Source organism: Coturnix japonica, chromosome 7 (genome assembly GCF_001577835.2).
Source record: "Coturnix japonica isolate 7356 chromosome 7, Coturnix japonica 2.1, whole genome shotgun sequence".
In the NCBI taxonomy this organism is placed as follows: domain Eukaryota; kingdom Metazoa; phylum Chordata; class Aves; order Galliformes; family Phasianidae; genus Coturnix; species Coturnix japonica.
In genome coordinates this window covers 27,718,066-27,739,198 of record NC_029522.1, presented here as the reverse complement: position 1 = coordinate 27,739,198, position 21,133 = coordinate 27,718,066, and the positions used below count along the sequence as shown (strand labels likewise).

Here is a 21,133-nt window from a genome sequence, read left to right as displayed (position 1 = left end):
GTATGTTCTAGTTTGAGGACTGAGTGCTGCAATTACTGACACACAAATGTAACGGCTGCTTGCGCAGTTTTCTATAAAAATACACCAAGTTCAGATTCCTTAAATAACCCTTGGTTAAGATGTTAGTGCTAAAGTGTTGGCTTGTGAGTAGGAGGTAAATTATATGTTGTAGCGTTATATAAAACTGACTCACATGAGTAGGTGAGAATCCCAAGAATATCAGAACACCCACACTAGTGAAAGAAAGATGCAGGCTTCCTCTGTACAACATGTTCCAAAGGCTGCATTAACAGAACCAGCTTTAGTTTGTTTGAGTAGTAACAGAATTTTTCAGTGTTTTAAGAAATCAAGTGCTGCTGCTTTGACTGTTTGCCTTGGACAATGGAACTAACGGTGAAGGATTTTGTTCTTCAAAAGCTGCCTGCAGTTCTGACTGTATTTTCTGGGTAAATAGCTGCAGAAAATAAATCAAGAAGTTGAATTATTCCCACAAGCAAGCAATAATTACGTTGGAACACTATATCCCCTTTAACTTGTAATCCATGTCTCATGAAGAGGTAGAACTATTTAGTTTAGAGAGAATATAATTGCAAAATAATGTAGTTGCAGGGAACACACAGCACTGGCTGCATGACTTGCTAGGATTCTTAGTTATAACCTTATAATTTATATGCATATTTAAAGTTAAATCTCAAACATATGCCAGTGTGTGTAGAATTGTATTTTTCTGAGAGTAACTCAAAATTAGATTGTTTTTGTTCCCATACCTTGGTGAAGTTGTCGTAATTAATACAACAAACTAATTGCATTGTTTACTTGTTCATATTGCTGATATTTCAGAAGTAACCCAGACACACAGAAATAGAAATAATTATCATTTAAACACTTTTTCCTTCCCTGAAACTCATGTTATGAAGTGTTTCAGTATTAATGTCTTTCTGATGCAGACTGCTTCCTGTGGCTGGATGACATATGCCACTCAAGCTTAGCCTCAGTTTCCCTTCTGCTTCTCTAATGAACTCGTCTGTATTGCATTTGAAACATCTGTTTCTCCTTATGCTTTACAAAGCCGGTTCAGTCTTCTTGACGTCAACATAACCATCAGATCTTCCTGTGCTCTGTGAGGTTTGAAAAATTATCATCCCTTCTGTCCTTCCTTTTTTTTTGTTTTTCTTCTAAGTTCTGTTTTCTCTCCCAGATTCTCTGTAGTAAGAATTGTGCAAGTGCACTTTGACAAGACTGTTCTGATGGTGCGTGCTGACTCTTGCCTATCTGGTTCTGGGGCTCTGATTCCCTCAGTTTTGTGTGGACCCTTAAATTATACTCTTAGGTGCTTGTGTTCTCTTTTTCTGGATCAAAATTAAAGTTTCAAACCTACATATGCTTGGGTTGAACAAAAAGAACAGCTTTTTAGCTCTTTTTTCTCTGCATGCATACTCACCTATCAGGGTACTTTCTCCTTAAGTTAACGTGTCTTGAAAGGAAAAGACTGTTGAGTCTTGGAAATCAGATTGTGTGTCTCCCTTCTATTTATGAAAGCTACCACTGTGTCCAGAGCCCACTGCTGACCCTACAACTGTGAAAGGCTTATGAATACCAGGAAGATTGTAGCAGAATGTGTAAGGCTCTACAATGAGATTCTGATATGTTCTGGTAGGAAAAAATAGCAGCATTCCTTCACAAATGGGCAGATTCAGATGCCAGCCTCAGGATTCACTATGAAGAAAGGAAACGTTTAGAAATGGGAAAGGAAATGGAGGGAGCTTGTCGTTGATTGTGATGCTTATTACCTAGTTGGACCTCTCTGCTGAGGGGAAGTGTAACTGAGACATCTAAAATGATTTTTTCCTGCTTTATGAAACTTTTGGCCATGTGGGCTGAGCCTAAAACAGGATGTGAAACTGCATATCATAGCTCTGATTTTTATTCTTGGATAGAGCTATTATTAAGGTGTCAAATGAACAGATGGGATATGAATGATGAAGCTCAAATTGGGTAACTACCAGTTGAGAGGAAATGACTAATTGAACTTCAGAGAACGAGAAGTCTGTCTTCTTGCAGTCAAAATATGTGAAATAAAAGTACATATTTGTCCCTTCCGTGTATCTCAAGATCTGTTTCTTTATGTTCATGTTGGCAGCTTGTCTAACTGCAGTAATATAGAACATACTGAAGTTCGTTATAAATAGCGGATGCATATTTTTAAGGTTACATAAAGCAAAACGTGGGGTATTTCTTTTGAACCGTTCTATGTGACTATCAGTTACCTTAAGAGTTCTGTATGATCTGGGCTATAATGATAGGGAAGTTCTGTACGCTTCTAAACTAACTGATGTGATTATAAAACGTGGGGACTCGCAATCATTTTCCTCTTTCAAGGGGATTCAGACACTTAATAGGGTAGGAAGTGTATGTAGAAGTACTATGTCTTTATAAGTGCTAACAGAAACTGTACTGTCAGTTTGGGAACACAGCACAGGAGCTGTGTGTCCTGAACCCTGTGCTGCTGGGAGAGTTCGTGCTGATTCTCTCTGAAATTTTGGGTTCTGTTTTGTGATGAATAGCCTTTTTCCCCCTTGCAATTCTTCACAGATACAGTTATTAGCATAATTAAGAATATAATTCTAATTTCGAGCTCCAACGTGTTAATAGGATGAGACTTTTATATACCAACACAGTAGTGCTTTCTATCTCTGAAACTGTTGTTTTTCATGGCTTTATGGAACAGAGAGAGGCAGAACAAGCATTCAATTTCAGCTTTTCCTTTTGGAGATGAAGCAATTGTGTTTCTCCTGTTATTTCCTACCATGGGAGGCTCAGCTGTCCCTTCATCTTTCTATTAGCTCTTTTCCGCTTCTATTTTGGCTTGTATTTATCTTCCATGGATGTGAGGATCAAATTCTATGCGCTGTTCTGGATAGCGCTGCTGCATAACAAGTTTCACTTAAGACATATTAACTCAAAGTTGAAAACAGAAGATTTTATGTGCAGAGTCTGAAAGTAATTGGAAACAGTGAAATAGAACAACTTCCTGTTGTTCTGCATCAAAGTGTAAATGGCTGCAGTCAACTAATGAAAAAATATCGTTTCACAGTAAAAATCTGTTTCTGTGGCTGGCGTACTTTTAAGAGTTTTTATTTTAATTGCTCTTAGCTTTTAATTACTGGAGCAATGTGAAAAATCAGTGTAAATTTCTTTATTTCAGCTTGTTACTCTGAGAAGTGGAATGAAGGTCCAAGTAGTTGGTTTGCGTGTGCCCAAACGTTGCAATAGGACCTCATGTATTCTCACTTTGATCTCTTTAAAACGTGTGGCTCACACTAAAGGAGATTTATTTCTGCTGTGTAGGAGATGCAGGCCTAAAGTGATGTAATTTGCACTTCATTATTTGGAGGACTCTGCTAAAATATAAGCTGATATACTGCGAAATACTGTATTTGTCAGCGCAAGATGGCAAGGAACATTTGTATCCCTGTTCTCTCTGCCATGTTTCCTCACTAGCAGATGCTGCTGAATGCAGTGTACTTTCAGATATTGCTGTATTTGTGCATTCGCTTTGATATCCTTTAGGATTAAATATAATATTAAAGAATGTTTTTAGTTTCATCTTCTGATCTACTGAAAGAAGTTGAAGAATTCTCTTTAAGAATCTGCCAGGAAGATGTATTTTTGGAAGTACAATTGAAGCAATTTGTATTAAGTGGGGGGGAAGAAGGGGGAAGTCACTCTTTAAAGTAAGTAATACATGGCATTATTTAAAAATAGAATTGGGTATTTGTTGTCTGCAAATAAATGTCTCTGCCCAGCTGCAAATCACAAACATAATGATCTCCACGATCTTGAGTTGCCACTAAAAATAATTCTTTTCCTGCCTTTTTTTCCCTTTGCTTCTGTGGATTTAGCAGTTATGTTTTGTTATGTTTTCTTTCTGATTGTTCCATCCCAACCAAGTTTGAAGTGGAAAACATTTAAGAATCGGAGGGTGCTGTTACAAAGTTAATTACAAGTAGATAGAAGCTTACAAAAAGTTATTTCATATACACACTTAAGTTCTTGTTGTTTTAGTTTAAATACAACATTGAAGTTGGTTGATGTTGAAATCTACGCTTTCAGGTTGAATGAGCAAATATCAATGTGCCAGATCTCTCAGAGCATCAAACTTCTTTCCAGCACATCAGATCTGGAATCTGCTGCTCTGTGTTTCCTGCCAAGCTTTGTAGCTTGCCACAGGAATGTCCATTTTGGCCCCATGGCAAGATGTGTGTTATTGGACATGATCGCAGCTGATGTTGATGTTACTTTGAGTACCTGCATGAACTTCAAAACACACAACACTGAAAAAGCAGTTCTGTATTATTTTTAAATGGTTTCTAGTATCAAAATACAGAATTTTAATGTCTTGATACATTGTATTTAGTTATGGATACAGAGATCTGGAAGATCTCAGTTTTTTCCACAGAAGAAATGTTTCGTTTGAGTTGCATGGTACAGTGGGTGCACATCTATGCGTGTGGTAGAGAAGTTTGTTTTCACAGAAGATTCATTGGTGGGGAACAGGCAATAAGGAATTCATCCAGAGCAATTAATCAAGACTAATTTGTGTCTGTGACTGAAAGCTACTGGGGTTAGGAAGCAAGAACTCAGGGCTGAAGTCATTGGGCTTTTGATATATATTTTGTTTTCCCCCTTGAATCTGATGGAACACGAGTAGGGCGGTCAGTTAAGTTCATTCTTCCCTGGAGCTTGAACTATCTCCATTTCCAAGACTTGGTGCTTTTCTGACAGTGAACATTTACAAATCTTCAAAGTGCTGGACTGTGTGCAGCTGTCAATCTATTGCTGCCATTCAATGCAAGCAGCAGCACCCAGAGCTCTGTTTCAGTGATGTGACCAAGCCTTTTGTGTGGCACTATGATACAAAACAGAGGGGATTATTGATTATTCTTCCACTTTGTTTGTTATGAAAACATAGAAAATTGTACTGTGCTCGAGAAACTCCCCAAATTACTTATTAGCTGGAGGATTAATCTGACCTCCAGTTACTTAGCTGAAACTCAAGCAGGGAATGCTATTGAGCTTGCAGAAGCTGGCAACTTTGTGCTCCATGTAGATCTTGCTTTGTAACTCTTAGCATCGATTGTGTTAACAAGGTTCTTAGCAAGTCCGAAGCTTTATGCAGTCTGGTGTTGTTACAGGAAAACAGAACTTTAAGTCACCCTCATGTTGCTAGACTTAGGAGGCCATAGATTTTCTTTTCCCCTTTCTTAGATTTACAGCTTTTGTCTTCCTCTGAATTTGCTGGTGTGTGAATATGATGCAGATGTTTTACCTACTAATTACAGGAGTTAAAATAAACTCTTAATTCTTTAGATGTTTCTTTCAAATCAGATAATCTTTGGCAGGGTTATTTTTTGTTTGTTTGCTTGGGTTTGTTTATGTGTTCGATGGTTTCTTTTTTCCTTGGGATTTTGTTTTTGGAGCAGTGTATTCCAACTCATGTGAGCTTATACAATAGCTGAGTTAAAAGCTTGTGAAACAGCTGAGAGTTGATTTTGTGAAACAGCTGAGGGTACAGCATTTGGAAATATGTGATGTCATCCATTTGATGGTGTAACTGAATGTCCATCAAATAATTCCATTGACCTTCGTCCAATTTCAAACTGTTTTTGAAGCAGCTTGTGTAGGTTACATAATGTAACATATGTACAAAGAAATATGTATCTGAGGTGGCATTGGTTCAGGAAATATAAATTTACTTATATAATTTTCTAGTTTTGCCTGGAATGTTGCCATTATTTTCTTTACTTGGGCTCAAGGAAATTTTTCTAAAGAGAAAAAAATCAGGTTCATTTTCTAATGCTTTGCCCAGTAAGTTGGAGAGCTGAGATGTGTGTTTCTATTTCAAAACAAATGAAATGCCTCTGGAAGTGACTTTTTTCTAACTCAGTGTTGCACAGAAGTGACCCTTAATCATGAAGAAGCAAAAACAATCCTGTTTCTGAAAGACAGTAAGATTGAAGATGTCCTTTTCACACTGTCTCTTAAGATTACATGTAATACAGCACTAAACCAAAGCAGCAATTCAATTCCACAATGTATGTTCTTCAGTAATGCTAACAAATTCAATAAACAGTTTTAGAGTAACTGCTGTACTTATTTTTACATTCATACCAAAATTACTTTTACTGTTATTGCCAGTCGTACCCTAAAAAGGAAATCTGTCTTTTTTCCTGTAGTCACAAAGAAAATCTTTAGGATTCAGTGAACGCGTAACTTAAATTCATAGTAAGCAATTTATAACGATTGATTTATCAGTTATATTTACTATTAATTTCTCTGCTTTTTTCCCCTCTTTTCTCTTATTTCACCTTTAGGTGTATGATTGCTGATGAGGTAAGTGCTATTCCTGTTACTTTTACTGCTTTTTCTTGGTTTAACATTTGATGGTTGGACTGGATGACCTTGTAGGTCCCTTCCAACCTTGTCATTCTATGATTCTATGAACATGCTTCATTCAGGAAAGTTGGCAGCGAGTGGAGCCTAATTCTGTGATATTATCTCGATGTCCTGAAAATACTAAAGTAGAAAATACTAAATTTGATGCAAACCTCAAGTGTACGTTCCTTAACTTTAGCGAGCAAAGCAAATATGCATTATGTATGTATCCCTTTAAAGAGAAGTATCTTCTTTCATATACATTAATTGTAGTAACAATGATTTCTGAACATAACTTCTGTTTTTAACTTTTTTCTCTTTTTCCCAGATGGGGCTTGGTAAAACAATTCAAGCAATTGCTATTTCCTACTACTACAGAAAGGAATGGCCTCTCTTAATAGTAGTGCCTTCATCCCTGAGATATCCTTGGGTTGATGAGATGGAAAAGTGGATTCCAGAACTGTCTCCAGATGATATTATTATCATTCAGAACAAAACTGATACCCAGTGAGTTAAATTGATTATTCCTATATAGAAAGTCCTGTTTCATTCTGTAAACTGATTGCAGTATGCATGTGAAAACATAGAATATATATGATCATAATCAAGAGTAAGGATTTCAGCAAGATAAAAGGAATTTCAATTATGTGTTTTATGTTGCAGCTGAGATTTGGGCTTTATGGTTGTTTATCTCCTCTGTAGCCCTTGCACAGTAGCAAGGGTTGTGTGCTGAAGATTTGGTTACTTTGGGATGTTTTGTATTGAATGTGTTGGTTATGTGTCAGCTCTGATGTATCTGTACTTGTTAATTTCTGCAAAACATTTTGAACACATTTTTGAAAAAAATCTAGTATGTATTAGAAAATAAGAACTTAATTACAGCTAGCCTTCTATTTAGAGTGCTGAGGAATTTAAATGTTACAATAAGTATTCTCTAAATAACTGTGAAGGTCACTGTTCTCCAAATTCTCTATGTTTAGACTTAGTAGCATAAATTCATTACAGTGGGACTATAAGTCTTAGGTGTTGTTAAAATAACTCTCCTATTGCACAGAAACATTGAACTACAGGGGTATTTTGTAATCTTTTTTGCTGTAAATAACTTCATTAATTTCATGGCAGTATCTAGATACTGTTCTAAAACTTCTGAACAAAGAAGATTGACTTCCATATTGTCTGGAGAGTATCAAGAAGTGACTTGACTGCCAAGACATGCAGATGAGAAAGTAGCTTGGAATCTTCCTTGGGGTAACCGGACAAATCCAAATACATTTAAAATCTTAATTGAGGGATGATTACTATTGCTAATCAAAATAAAGCTGTTAGAGAAACATGGGAAATAAAATGAAGATCCATTGAGTGTGAGGTTTTGTTTTTAGCATTTCAGTTAAACTGATCATAAAAACTCTGTGCTTATACTGCTGAATACAGTAAAAAGAAATGTGGAATAAGGAAAATGTGAAGACAAAAGTAAATGGCAAACAGAATTCTATTTATTTCATGTTCTGAAGTTTTTAAAAGGAACAGACCTTAATCATTACTACTTTTGTTCTCAACAAGAGAAGAAGAAAGCTTGGCTTTGTGTAATTCCCAGGAGGCTACCAAGCTATTGAGCTAATTAGTGTCTTAACTTAAGGAAGCATTTGTAGGAAAATCCAGAACTAGAGCTGACGCAGTTGGTTTAGTGCTTTCGGAAACTGTGCTGCTGTGTATTCAACTTTTTGATTTCTCTAATTTCAGTACTTTGCTTTCCTTCTGAACTTCAACAATGGAGTGTACAGATTGGATATTGATCAATTTCTTAATATAAATAGGTTAAAATATGCTTAGGCATCAGTTCATGTTGTCAGAATCTCTAACAGTGTTTGAAACGGAATATTTATTGGATAAACTGATTTGGTGAAGAATAATAATTATTTGGTTTTGTTTTTTTTTCCCCTCCACTTTCTACAGAGGTGGTGAAATTGTTGTTTTGCTCGTAGCAGCCAGAGTGTGTAAGGCTGTTGCTTTAATAATTGGTTCTTCATCCATGTCCAGAAGCGTGGATGCACGCATGCACAAACTTTAATTACTCATAAGTGCTGTAAGAAACTTTGCTTATTGAATTGGCTTTTGATCTGTTGCTACTGGGGAACAAATAAAAATCAGGCCAGTAGAGTGATAGTTTCTGATAGATGGATAGATCAGCTGTGTGTCTTGTTCTGGTAACTTGTTTGCCTAACATCTTTGTGTTTCTGTGTTTGAAGGCTCCTGAAGGACTATAGTGCTCTCTAGTGATTTAAAAACAGTTTGTGCTTTATGCCTGTGTGTGTTTTAAAATCTATTGTGAGAAGTTATTTCCAATATTTGGGTTTTTTTATTTAAAAAAGTCACAAGGTTTTTTCCTCTGTCTCTTTGAGGAGGGTGCGTGAGAGTCCACATGGTGTCACTTAGCTTGTTGGTGTTAAGTCACGATGGTGTCCTCTGAAAATGGTTATGAAACATGTGTGACTGAGTGTCAGATGGTAGAATTTTTTTCAATTGAATAGCCAGTATCATTAGTCAACCTACCAACTCTATAATTAACCAATCCAAAAGACATCATACATACACCTTCTGTTAAAAAAAACAAATCAAACATAAACATCTTTCTGGAACCTTTTGCTATGTTAATTTTCCTGCAATAGAAATATACTTAGACAATTTCTGAATTTTCCCTTTTAGGAGAATATCAAGCAGCAAAGTGACGATTCTGGGATATGGCCTGTTAACTTCTGATGCCCAGACTTTAGTAGGCGCTCTGTATAGGCAGAACTTCAAGGTAGTTGTGATTGATGAATCACACTATATGAAATCCAGAAATGCTACACGCAGCAAGATTTTATTGCCAATTGTGCAGAAAGCCATGAGAGCTATTCTTCTTACTGGAACTCCTGCTCTAGGAAGACCTGAAGAGGTACTTAGCATCCTCTGTCTTTTTTGTCATTTTTCTTTTTTTAGGGATAGTGTCAGTAATACTGAGCATGCAATTTTGTAATTTTCATGAATAGTACAGCTGGTGAATATAAGCTTAACACAATAAACATGTAATGAATGAGAGTTGCTTCCTAGTATTAACCTTGAGGGGAATTTGTCACTGACATTTCTTTTTATAAAGCTTTTCATGCAGATTGAGGCACTTTTTCCAGGAAGATTTGGAACTTGGAGTGAATATGCCAAAAAATACTGTGATGCTCGTTTGAGGTATTACTGTACTTGCCCTTTTATTTTCTTGGAAGTCTTTGATTTTCCTCTCATATGAAATGAAAGAACCAGTAAGTAGTGTCTCTGTATCATACCATCATGCTTAGAGACCCAGGGAGGTGATGTGCTGGAACAAGCTGCGCCATCCTCAAAGATGTTCAAGGCCAGGTGAATGAGGCCTGGTCTAGTGACTGGCAACCCTGTCCATGGAAGGGAGTTGGAAGTAGGTGATCTTTGAGGTCCTGACCAAACCAAGCCATTCTATGATATGAATTAGGGACCTTAAAGAGGAAGAATACAAAAAATATATTGTACAAATGGAAGATAGGTTAGCACACACATGGGTTTTGTTTTTAGTATTTAGATGTTTGGGAAGAGGATTAAATTGACAGGAGATTTTACTTCTGGAATAAATTGGAAGCTATTAAAGTTTAAGAGGAAGTGTAAGTGCCAACGTTCTTTAAGTAAAATGGTTTGCCAATTTACTGTTAATATGAAACGTATAGGTTTTACCTTTTGAGCTGGCATTTCAGCTAGAGCTGAGACTTGTGAATCTCAGGCCTATGCTCATTTTATGTAATAATATAATCTGTTTATATTATGGGATCCAATCTTTTTGTTATCCTACAACGTTTAGGGGAAAGATCATATATTAGATTAACCACACAAAAGGAGAGAAAGGTCCTAAAGGCACAGTAATATGTTTGTAGTTCTGTTTGAGAGATTGAACATAGATACTGTAAGAAGGTATGAGAGGGGAAGAGCCTTTAAAAGAACGTATTACTTGCAATTTAGCATGTATTAAGAATAGTAGCTTTTGTCTGCTAAATTGGCTAGCATTAGATTTAATTTTTACAGTAATAATTGCATAATTTCATTTTCATGTAACTTGGGCATTTTTTCCTCCATCATACCTGTTTATCAGCATTTAACTTCTAACAGCATAGAACAGTGCTCTCTTATTTTTCAGATGGAGAAATGCTATTTTTTCCATGGTGTTTTGACTAAATGCATCTGTAATTTTCACACCACAAGTGTGCGTGGGTACAGCATGGTTAACTACTCAATCACAGATGATCTTATTTTTAGAATACCATAAATATATTGAAAATCAAGTTCAGGTTAGCAAGCTCTCAACATGATGACAATATTATCTGACTTGGCTGGAACTTAACAACCTGTGGTAATCCATTTGATAGCTTTAATTTATGCAGAACTTTCTGTGAAAATGCTTTTTTTTGACTTTGGTGTTTATATATCCTGTTTCTAAGGATGAGGGTCAAAGTGTTTCAGCTACCATTTCTTATATCCCCAATGCTCAATTAGGAGGGATGAATCCTTTCGAAGGACAGCCACAGACTGAAGAAAAGAGCAAAAGTTGTAGCTGTCTTCCATTTGTCTAGCAATCTGAGTGAGTTACTTTGCCAGTGTAGAAGTGATTCCTCACCTCCTTCCAAACTGGTCCTAATCAGCCATCTGAAATCAACAGTAGCTTATAAGCCCAGTAGAGCTTAAAATTCTGTTTTGTTTTGTTTAAGGAAAAAATTACCAGTGTAATTACATTCTTGTAACATACTCTCCTGTCCTTGAGAAGTGACACAGAAAAGCTCTACTCTCACAACGTGCCCTTGAAAATAAAAAGAAACACACTATTAATTTATTTCTCTTTTTTAGCCTTTAGCTTTTTAACTTTTAATTTACTTCCCCTATTTAGCTTTGCTTTTTTTTTTAATACAATTACCTTTAAGATTGGAACATTTAGCTTTGAATCCTGATTGTACATAACAGTGAATTCAAATGAGAGAGCAAAGGAATTTTGATGTTCTTTGCAGTGTTTGTAATAATTTCTTTATCAGCTGTTACCCTCTGTAATATCATAAAGAAGCACTATGGTAGATTCTTCTGATCAGTGATACCTGGAAAATTCATGTGTACAAAGGGAAGTGTAGATGGAATGAGATAGAGGACTTTATCTGTCTGATGGGGAGTCAGGTTTGTGGGTTAGAAGTTAAGAGTGTTGAAAGGAATCAGACAGAAAGCAATCATCTCTCTGACATGGACAGGACAGTGACAGGACATCTGACAGTGACAGGAACACTGAGTGTTGTTATCCTAAATGCCTTCATATCTGTGTCTTAAAATGAATTATCTGTTCCAGTCTGTTGGATTTGGAATAGCTAGTGGTCACCAAACAATATTGATTTTTTTCATTTTCAGATTCTTTGGTAGAAGAAAACAGTGGGACTGTAGAGGTGCTTCAAATTTAGAAGAACTACACCAACTCTTAAGAAAAATAATGATCAGAAGACTGAAGAATGATGTTCTAACACAATTACCTCCCAAAGTTAGACAGCGTATTCCATTTGATCTCCCACAAGCCACAGCTAAGGTGAATTTTCCACGTCAGCTAAAAAAAACATTTGTAAATGTCTGTGTATCTGTATATATTTATATAAGCATGTGTGTATATTCACCCATTCTTTGTAGCTACATATATAGCACAGCATCTTTTTTTAATTTACAATATGAGGAATAGGAGTATGTCATTTTGAGGAGGGATCAGATAATTATGAAGTTGAACCGGACTGCAATATGGTCTTCTTTCCTTCTCTCTTCTTTTTCATTAGGTTTTGAATCCTACAATTACTTTTAGACCAATTTGATAGAGATTTCAAAACTAGTCTGTCCCTATGTGTTTCATAGATGTCAGTGTTGTGGTAGAGCATACTTAGTAGTTTCTGACAAATCTGTGAAAGATTAGTACATCCATCTAACCACTGATCTCTTTTTCCAATTAGAATTTGAATGCCAGTTTTGCAGAGTGGGAGAAATTAATGAGGAAGTTGAATTCAGAGCCCACTGACAGCCATTTTGCTGAAGTCATGAGTCTAATCACTCGTATGTATAAAGAAACTGCAATTGCCAAGGTAAGTGTAGAAGTATTTTTTTAATATATATTTTAATCTTTTGGTGTGTTTTCACTTAATATTATTAGTTGCATTGGCATCACTTGGACTTAGGAATACACTGAAGGTAAATACTCCAGGAACATATCGGTGTGTAGGCAGCTGCTGCAGCTGACTGACCCTGTTGGCTTGAATTACAGGATGATGCTGATGCAGCCCTTATGCAGACTGTGTTCTGTCAGTACTGGTTCTCCCCGTGGATAAATGAAGAATAATAATCCTCTCTAACTGGTCTCTCTATTTTATCAGACAGGACACCTGTTCTGTATTTTCCTTTTATACTTAAGGTGTGAGAAATAACGGATCTTTTACATGCTTACTTTTTAGCCTGTTCTCACATTTCTTTATGCTAATCTATATTTAGAGAAGTATAGTTAATAAAGTTAATAAATAAAAAAAAATAAGGATTGTGGCTTAGTAAGAATTACGAATCGGAATCCTTGGAGTTTAACTTAAATTTTCTGCTCATCTTAAAAATATCACCGTGGTTCTGTTGCTACTTTTTCCCTGCTTTTTTATTCTCTGTCACTGTCAGCTCATTTTCAATTGAAAGGGGGAAGAAAAAATTCTGAGGGCTGCTGCAGAGGGTATTGCATTAACAACTGAGCAATGATAAATTTTGTTAGTACCTGTTACTTTGTTTTCAGTATCTTTTGTAAAGACTATTAATATTTAACACAACGATTATGTGAATGTTTGAATAGAGCAATTAAATTGTTATTACAGTATGATGTTCTTTATGATTTGATGAATGGCTTTATAGTTGCTGGTACAGAAGTTCTGATTATACAATATCTTGTCTGATTAAAATACCTTTGGTCAGAAATTTAAATGCTTCCTGTAGTGTGATTTCAGATGTCAGATAACAATGTCATAACTGAAAGCATTTTTATTTCTATCTTAATCTGAAAGAAATGCCATCTAATTTTGTGATCTTTGGACGATGAAGTTTTTTTCTCTAAAGCCATGAGATGGATTTGGCTATTAAGACATAAGGTTGCACTACTATTTTTTTTTAACAGAATTTGAATTATTGTTTAAAATTAATGTCAGTGTTTGGTAAAGACTTAAATGGAAGTGAAAACTGTCATTTTGTACGCTCTGTATATCTAATGGATGGAAACTTACTCCCATACTCCAGGCAGGAGCAGTAAAGGACTATATCAAAATGATGCTTGAAAATGACAAACTGAAGTTTCTAGTCTTTGCTCACCACATAAGCATGCTTCAAGCTTGTACAGAGGCGGTTATAGAAAATAAGGTAATTAATGAATGTATAATCATTAGCAAATACATGACAGCTGTGCTTAAATTTAGTAGAGCTATCTGTATATGGAGGAATTTAAGGACTTTAAGTGTATAAAGGTCAGTGCCCCTGTATTGGAAAGATGGTAGAATTCTGAAGAACTGTTTTCTTTATGGGGATATTTGATATGATACTTAATCACTGAATTGATGTGTTGGGCAGTTGTTTCCCCCAGGGTTTTTCATTGATATACTTCTCTCTTGGGGCTGTTGGGCTGGTGTTTATTGGTTTGTGTTTTGCTCTTGTTTTTTTGGTTTTTTTCCCCAAAATATTGTCATCTTGCTTGAGTGTTTAAATCACAGCAGATCATTTCTATGTAGCTGGTTGTGGACTCAACCATTGCTAGGGAAAAATGGCTAACATTGCTATTTAATATTAAGCTATTTGTTTGCAAGTGCTTTCAATTTTAATAAATCTTATCTGGGGAATTGCAGATTATTGTGCAGAATATTCAGCTTTAAGAGCCTATGTTCACTGTTGTTGTCTTTTGTAAATAGGTAGTACTAAGTCTACTATCTTTTCAATAAATAGGCTTAATTGTAAATCAAAGGGTAAAAAACCATTTATTATCCCTGTGACTGGAATAAAGCAGATATTTTTGTATTGGAGAAAGAAGGTGGTTGGATCCAGAATGGACACGGATGATTTCATTTGCGTATTAAAATCTGTTATAGGTTCGCTACATACGGATAGATGGAAGAGTTCCTTCTGCAGAAAGAATTCATCTTGTTAATCAGTTTCAGAAGGATCCTGATACCCGGGTTGCTATCTTGAGTATTCAGGCAGCTGGTCAGGTAGGATTTAAAGAAACAAAAGGTGAAATAAGAAATCTAAAGAATAGAAATAAAGGTTATTATTAATTTTTAATTATTTAATTATTATTACTCTTTTATTTAGGGTTTAACTTTCACTGCTGCTACTCACGTTGTGTTTGCTGAATTATATTGGGATCCAGGCCACATTAAGCAGGCAGAAGACAGAGCACACCGGATTGGGCAGTGCAGTTCTGTGAATATTCACTTCCTTATAGCAAAAGGAACGTTGGATCCTCTTATGTGGGCGATTCTGAATCGCAAGGTGAGTGTGGAATAGAACTAAATAATTGTGAACTCACTATGTTTTAGATACCACGCAAGCACGAGTAGCAAATAGTGTTCTAGTATAAGACAAATCTAAGATTGTCTGGTTAAGAGTTTAATCACTAAATTCCTGCTTTCAATTCTGCTTTTGGCTTTATCTGCCAAACAGAATGTCTAAAGAACTGAGAGATGTACACAGTATAAAAGATCTCTTTTAACTTCAATAAATATAGATATCTTACATATACCTTTTCACATGTAGTATTATTTGTGCAGAGGCGGTTTCCATTTAGGACAGCTGGAAGAATAGTTTTAATCACTAACAGTATTTTGAATTGCTGCAGATATTCTCATTTCTCTCTTGCAAACTTAATTCAGCAGTTGTGACAGATTAATGTATTTATGTATTTAGACAAATAAATTTGTTCCAACCTGTAAATTCTTCAGAGTCTTCATGAAAGTCTTTTTGCAGGCCAAAGTTACAGGCAGTACCTTGAATGGCAAAATAGAGAAAATGCAGGCTGAAGAAGGTGATAAGGAGAAATGGGATTTTTTGAGTTTTGCTGAAGCTTGGACCCCTAATGACAGTGTAGAAGATCTTCAAAGTGAACTTCTGTTTACACAAGTAAGACTCAAAACGTATGGTTTTAATTATTACTCCATTTTTTTTTTTTAAATCTAACCATTTTTCACCTAAGTTTCATGTGCACTGCAGACTTTACTAGTGGAGAAACACATTATATGAGTGGGAAGAACTTAAGTACAAGTTCAGGAAGTTAGTCGAAAAACTGATCTGTTGGGCATCAATGTGATCCACAGGTTTTGAATAGTTGCTTTCATTGTTTTTTAGGTGATTGGCTCCCCCTCAGAGCCTCATAGGAAATGTAATTTCTGTTTAAAATACAGCGTTCTTAATAGCCATTTAAATTCAGCACATTTATTTTGAAAACATTGTTTAAAAGTTTCCACACAATAGGCTTCATCAGAAAACATATATAACGTTCTATGTATTTGCTTTCATTGGTGCTATTGCAGGATTTTGGTAAGAATGCTGAAAATGATTTTTAGGAAACAGAGCAATGTTGAATTGCTCTTTCTGCTTAAAGAAAAATAAATATTCATCTCTGAACTAGCTTCCTATATTAGAGAGCACCAGTAATGGGGAAAAAATTTAACCCATCCTAATGCAGTAATTATAAAATGGCTTTATGTATTTCTTTTCTCTTTCCTAGTTTGAGAAGGAAAGACAGCATGACATACGTTCCTTCTTCTCCCCAAAATCCTCCTCTGAAAAGAAACGCAAAATGTTATCAGACAGTGAATTGCCAAAGGTGGATGCAGAATCATTTGAAGCCACGAAACAAGAGAATTCAGAAAAGAGTAGTGAAAATCTGGATTCCCCAGGAATAAGTGATGTGGATACAATTTGCCATGAAAATATCTATGAACCTGAAGTTAAAAGAGCAAGAAGCATCGGTGGATCTACTCCAGTCAGCTCTAGTAAGAAAATTCTAACTGGAAAAACATCCACTTTCTTCACTGAGAAGAACAAAGAAGTCCTTCCTTGCACAGCTTTAGGAAAAGTTTGGCACTGTAGTGTTTGCACTTACACTAACAGCGAATTGCTTCCTTACTGTGAAATGTGTGATTGCCCTCAGAGCAGTAATGGTGAGTGCCGCAGAGAAAACGTGTGTTTTTCATTCCAGTTGTAATTAGATTCAGAAAATAAATATTTTTAAATGAGTGTGCGCATATGCAAGCAAAATATGAAGAATGATATCTTTCTATGAACAGATAGGTAGATACCTTTTAGGTGATCTTTCTTAATTTAGCTTTTCTTGGGGATCTTTTATATGATTCTAAGTTGAAACAAATAGAAAATTGAGATGAATGTTAACAGGATATAAAAATGGTAAGAATATAAATTTAATTTTCTTTACAGCAAATGTAGCTCTCGGTTTCTTTGTGATGGTTTATGGTTGTTGTGAATCCAAGTGAATGGAAGTTTTTCTCTACATGTCAAAATGAAATGATGGTTATATTAACTTCAGTGTTGTGTAGTTGTCATGGGAGACATTGCCTTAAAAATGCAGCATTTCTCATTCATACAGCCCAGAATAGATGTTTTCTATCAAAGTTATTTCAGCTATTTGGGAACTTAGTAAACATGGAGAGAGATTTATGAAAATATTTAGCTTTTACATTACAAAGAAAGGAATTAAGATTCTTTCTTAATCAAGAAGAGATTTTAAAAAGGGGGGGGGGGAAAGACAACTTCTCAATTTAAGTATGTATAAATGCTGGAAAACTATTTAATGTGTTTATGGCGTTCAGTAAATGTATAGAGTAGATGATTGCTAATTGATTGCACATAGTTTGACATAAAGCTGGCTGCACAAAATTGCATAAGTAGAACACTTTGGTCCATGTGTGTATTCTTCTAAAATCAGAGTTAGTGTTGTTTTCATAGGTAGTTGAACCATGATATTAGAGACTAAAATACTGTGTCTCAGTGTTTCAGTTACTTGCTTTTGTCTATCCATTTATTGATTATCTGTCAGTTTATGAGGAGAGTACGAATGATCACTTTTCTCTCACTATAGCTGAGAGAAATTATGAAGTTCCTACTAGCCAGACTGAAGAAGACGTGTCGAAAGATTCCAGAAGAGATGAACAGAGAGCAGCCTGCGATGCTGAAGGTGGAAGAGAAGACTTGAAGGAATCAGTGACCCAGCAGTCTGAAATCAGTGAACAAGAAGCTGTCAAAATCAAAAGTAAAGAAAATGAAAGAAGGTGTGGAGAAGGTAACAGGGGACTGCTGTGGGGGGGGGGAAAAAGGTGACCATATCCTGTCTGTGAAGTTGTATTTACTGCCTCTGGCATGAAAAAGAACTTTAAAATATGAAAGATAGACTAGAATGTGATTTTTTTAATTATTATTATTTTATTATTTTTGTTTTGTTTTAACCTGGGAAGTTTATTGAATTTTGTTATCTAAACCTACTCTTCATACAAAGCCAGAGGAAATAGAGAGGTTTTGGTTGACAAAGCAATTATGTCAAACTCGCAGCTGAGAAACTAAGCTGCAACGTACAGTCTTATTGAAATTTATGATGGCATTGATTTGTGTTCAAGATAGCCACAGGTGAAGGAAATAATGGGCAATTCAGGAGAAACAAGATTGTCTCCTAAAAAATTCCGGAGAACATGAATATCTTAATGGTTTGTTGCTCATATTGTAAGTATTTTATGTTGTTCTGGAATAAGATATAGAATCCCAGTGTGATATATATATTTTCTTGGAGTTTGTAGCACACTTCCTGAAAACTTGGAGGGGGAAGAAAGGGTGAAAAATAAAAAAGATATGTAGATTTTATACAGAAGTGTGTTTGTAGGCACATGAACTGGGAAATTTCACAATTAACAGGTGAGGTTATTTTTAATATCTGAATAGACTAAATGAAGAAAAACTCTTAATTTTAACCTTGTTTCTCCATTTTGTATATTTAGAACAATCAGATGTATTTCTTGTATACGATGGACTAATGTTCTGTGCAAGCAGGAATACTGATAGAATTCACCTCTATACAAAGGTAAAGCTGAAATGCTTATTATCACTTCAGAATTACAAAGTGGACTTGCCCTATAAAATAGGCATATGTAGTTTCTTTTGTCATGCTTTATGTAAAATCCCCATTTTCATATTATTGAAAGTGTACAAAAATTAGGTAGTTTATCGTTCTAGTTCTTGTTGGAGAAGTAATAATTCATTAGATATGCAGCTTCTAGCAGTTCTCAGTTTACACAGAGGTTCTAGTATATTATATTTATGCTCAGATTATCTGTTGAAAATGCTAACAATACTTGATTCCTTTTCTTGATACAGCTCTTACCAACACCTTGAATCATTAGCACGACTAATTATTCTCCTGTTTGTAGCTAGTGTGCTATTCCAAAATATTTTTAGAATTGCAACAATCAATGAATCTTTCCAGGCTAAGTAGCCAAATAAAATATTGCCACCACGTTTTCAGAAAGGTACACGTTGATGCTGTGTATAGATCAGAAAATTCTTGAATGAAACACATTGTTGCTAATTTGTAATGGTAATGGAAAGAGAAAAATGAGCAATTATTAATTTTTAGATCAGTTTTACATGAGAAATCATTCCTAGAAAAATGTTAAGCTTGAGGATCCAAATCCGGTTGGAAGAGAAGGAGAATCTGCTTGAAACACATCTTGGTCTTTTTTCAAAGTTATACTGCACTCTGTAAACAAAACTGTTTGTTTGTGTAGGATGGTGAACCGCTGAATCTGAATTTCATTCCTTTGGACATACAGCTGGATAACTGGGAGGATTTACCAGAGAATTTCCAACATAAACAAAATCGTTCAATGGTAATTACAAATTCAACTGGCACAGTAAGACAGTATTTAATGTGGAATATTTCTGGATTTTTTTTTTTTTTAAATAGATCCAGGAGTTGGGACTTGGACCACAGATTCATCACTACAAGCAGATACTGTAAATGTTGATGCAGATATTATGCAGACTGTTTTTCTGGCAAATTATCATACCTCCTGTTAACATTTAAGTAGATGGAATCAACCAGGCATCATTTAATTTCTCATTTTCAGGATTAGTAACTAACATTTGTAAGTCAACAAAATAACATTTTAAAGGTTGTAAATTACGTGTGCACGATGAATAAGAACCTCCTGGATTGTATCAGATCTGCCGTGATGAGCAGGCCTTGACTCCCATTTTGTCCTTTGGTGGTCGTACAACATTCAAAACAGAGTAGGGCACAACTCCACTGAGATATGCAGCTTCAGTGACTTAAGCTGTAACAATGGAACAAAACTTTTATATTGGCCACTGTTTTGTATTGTTGATATCAATGGACATAATGGTACTCTCATTTGTTTTCTGTGGTAGAGATAAAGGTGAGATGAAACCATTTTTATCCTACACGTATTCTAAAGAAGGCCATGTTATAAATTACAAATTTCTACATGTGAATGTTATTTTCTCTCACAAAAAAGCAAATGAGAGAGGGCTAATCTCAGTAGAAGGCTTTTACCCATCTGTTTGTTCCATGGATGAAGTCTTGCTTACACAAGAAAGGTTTACCTGAGACTTTATCAGAATGATGTTCTCCTTGTCATTATAGCTTAGATTAATGAAGTCCATTTGTGGCTTTATTTTCTACCTTGTGGTGCAGCTTTGTCTTAGCAAAACTGTAATTGTGGACAATGCACACATTGATCTGATCATACCAGCTTTTTTTCATCCAGTTTTGAATAGATTAATTCTTAGTATGGTTTCACTGTAATTATTTGCTTAATGTCATGCTGCTGACAATAGTGTTCTCCCCCAGATACTGAGGTTTGTGAAGGAATGGAGTCGTCTAACAGCAATGAAACAGAAAATTATCAGAAAAAGCGGTCAGCTGTTTTGTAGTCCTATTCATGCTGCAGAGGAGATGTCTAAAAAGCAGTCAGCAGCAAGCAGCACAAAAAGGTACATGCTTTTATTTCTCTTCCACTTATTAATTTCTGCAGGAAGTATTGATGTATTTAATGTAACTTTCAGTGCTATAAATGGGTTATTCAATGACTGTCTCACAGTGACAAACATATGTGACTGAGCACATAGATAAAACGTGCTGGAATGGCAGTATCTGCTTCCCTGTCCATCACTCACATCCAGCAGCTATTCTGGCTTTCTGCTTTGTGTTTTTAAGCAGCTGGAGCTCACCAGAGATTTTTAAGGACAAATTGTTACCTTTAGGGTCTCAAACAAAAAGTAAGCTTAAAAAAAATCTTACAATATTTCCTACCTGGAAGCAGGAATAAATCATTAGTTGTCATCAGGGCTACAATCTCATATTCATAATTCACAGCTTGTTTCAGTACTTTTTCATACTCATTTTTTCTTTAAGTAATTCAGTCCACCGTGAGCTTTGACACAAAAAGCTGTGTCATATGCTGTGTCTTTTTTTGTTAGGTACGTGACCAAGGAGGATGTAGCAGCAGCCTCACTTAGCAAAGCGTGCAGCAGTGGGGGCAGCGTGCGCCTCGTCACTAGGGAAAGTAGAGCTTGTCTGAAGAATGAAAATGTT

The 21,133-nt window shown here is 35.6% G+C and overlaps 1 protein-coding gene across 1 annotated transcript in view; it reads left to right on the top strand.

The window, feature by feature from the left end:
- ZRANB3 (zinc finger RANBP2-type containing 3) overlaps positions 1-21,133 on the top strand; it is a 31,793-nt gene that overhangs the window by 7,586 nt on the left and 3,074 nt on the right. The window contains exons 3-18 of the mRNA XM_015868895.2: positions 6,375-6,393; positions 6,764-6,942; positions 9,139-9,370; positions 9,572-9,657; positions 11,875-12,046; positions 12,456-12,584; positions 13,765-13,884; positions 14,604-14,723; positions 14,827-15,006; positions 15,481-15,633; positions 16,241-16,676; positions 17,612-17,812; positions 18,519-18,601; positions 19,305-19,406; positions 20,390-20,532; positions 21,019-21,133. The exon at positions 21,019-21,133 is cut by the window's right edge and continues 22 nt beyond it. Of these exons, the coding sequence (XP_015724381.1) occupies positions 6,375-6,393; positions 6,764-6,942; positions 9,139-9,370; positions 9,572-9,657; positions 11,875-12,046; positions 12,456-12,584; positions 13,765-13,884; positions 14,604-14,723; positions 14,827-15,006; positions 15,481-15,633; positions 16,241-16,676; positions 17,612-17,812; positions 18,519-18,601; positions 19,305-19,406; positions 20,390-20,532; positions 21,019-21,133 (2,470 nt within the window). The remainder of the gene's footprint in view (positions 1-6,374; positions 6,394-6,763; positions 6,943-9,138; positions 9,371-9,571; positions 9,658-11,874; positions 12,047-12,455; positions 12,585-13,764; positions 13,885-14,603; positions 14,724-14,826; positions 15,007-15,480; positions 15,634-16,240; positions 16,677-17,611; positions 17,813-18,518; positions 18,602-19,304; positions 19,407-20,389; positions 20,533-21,018) is intronic.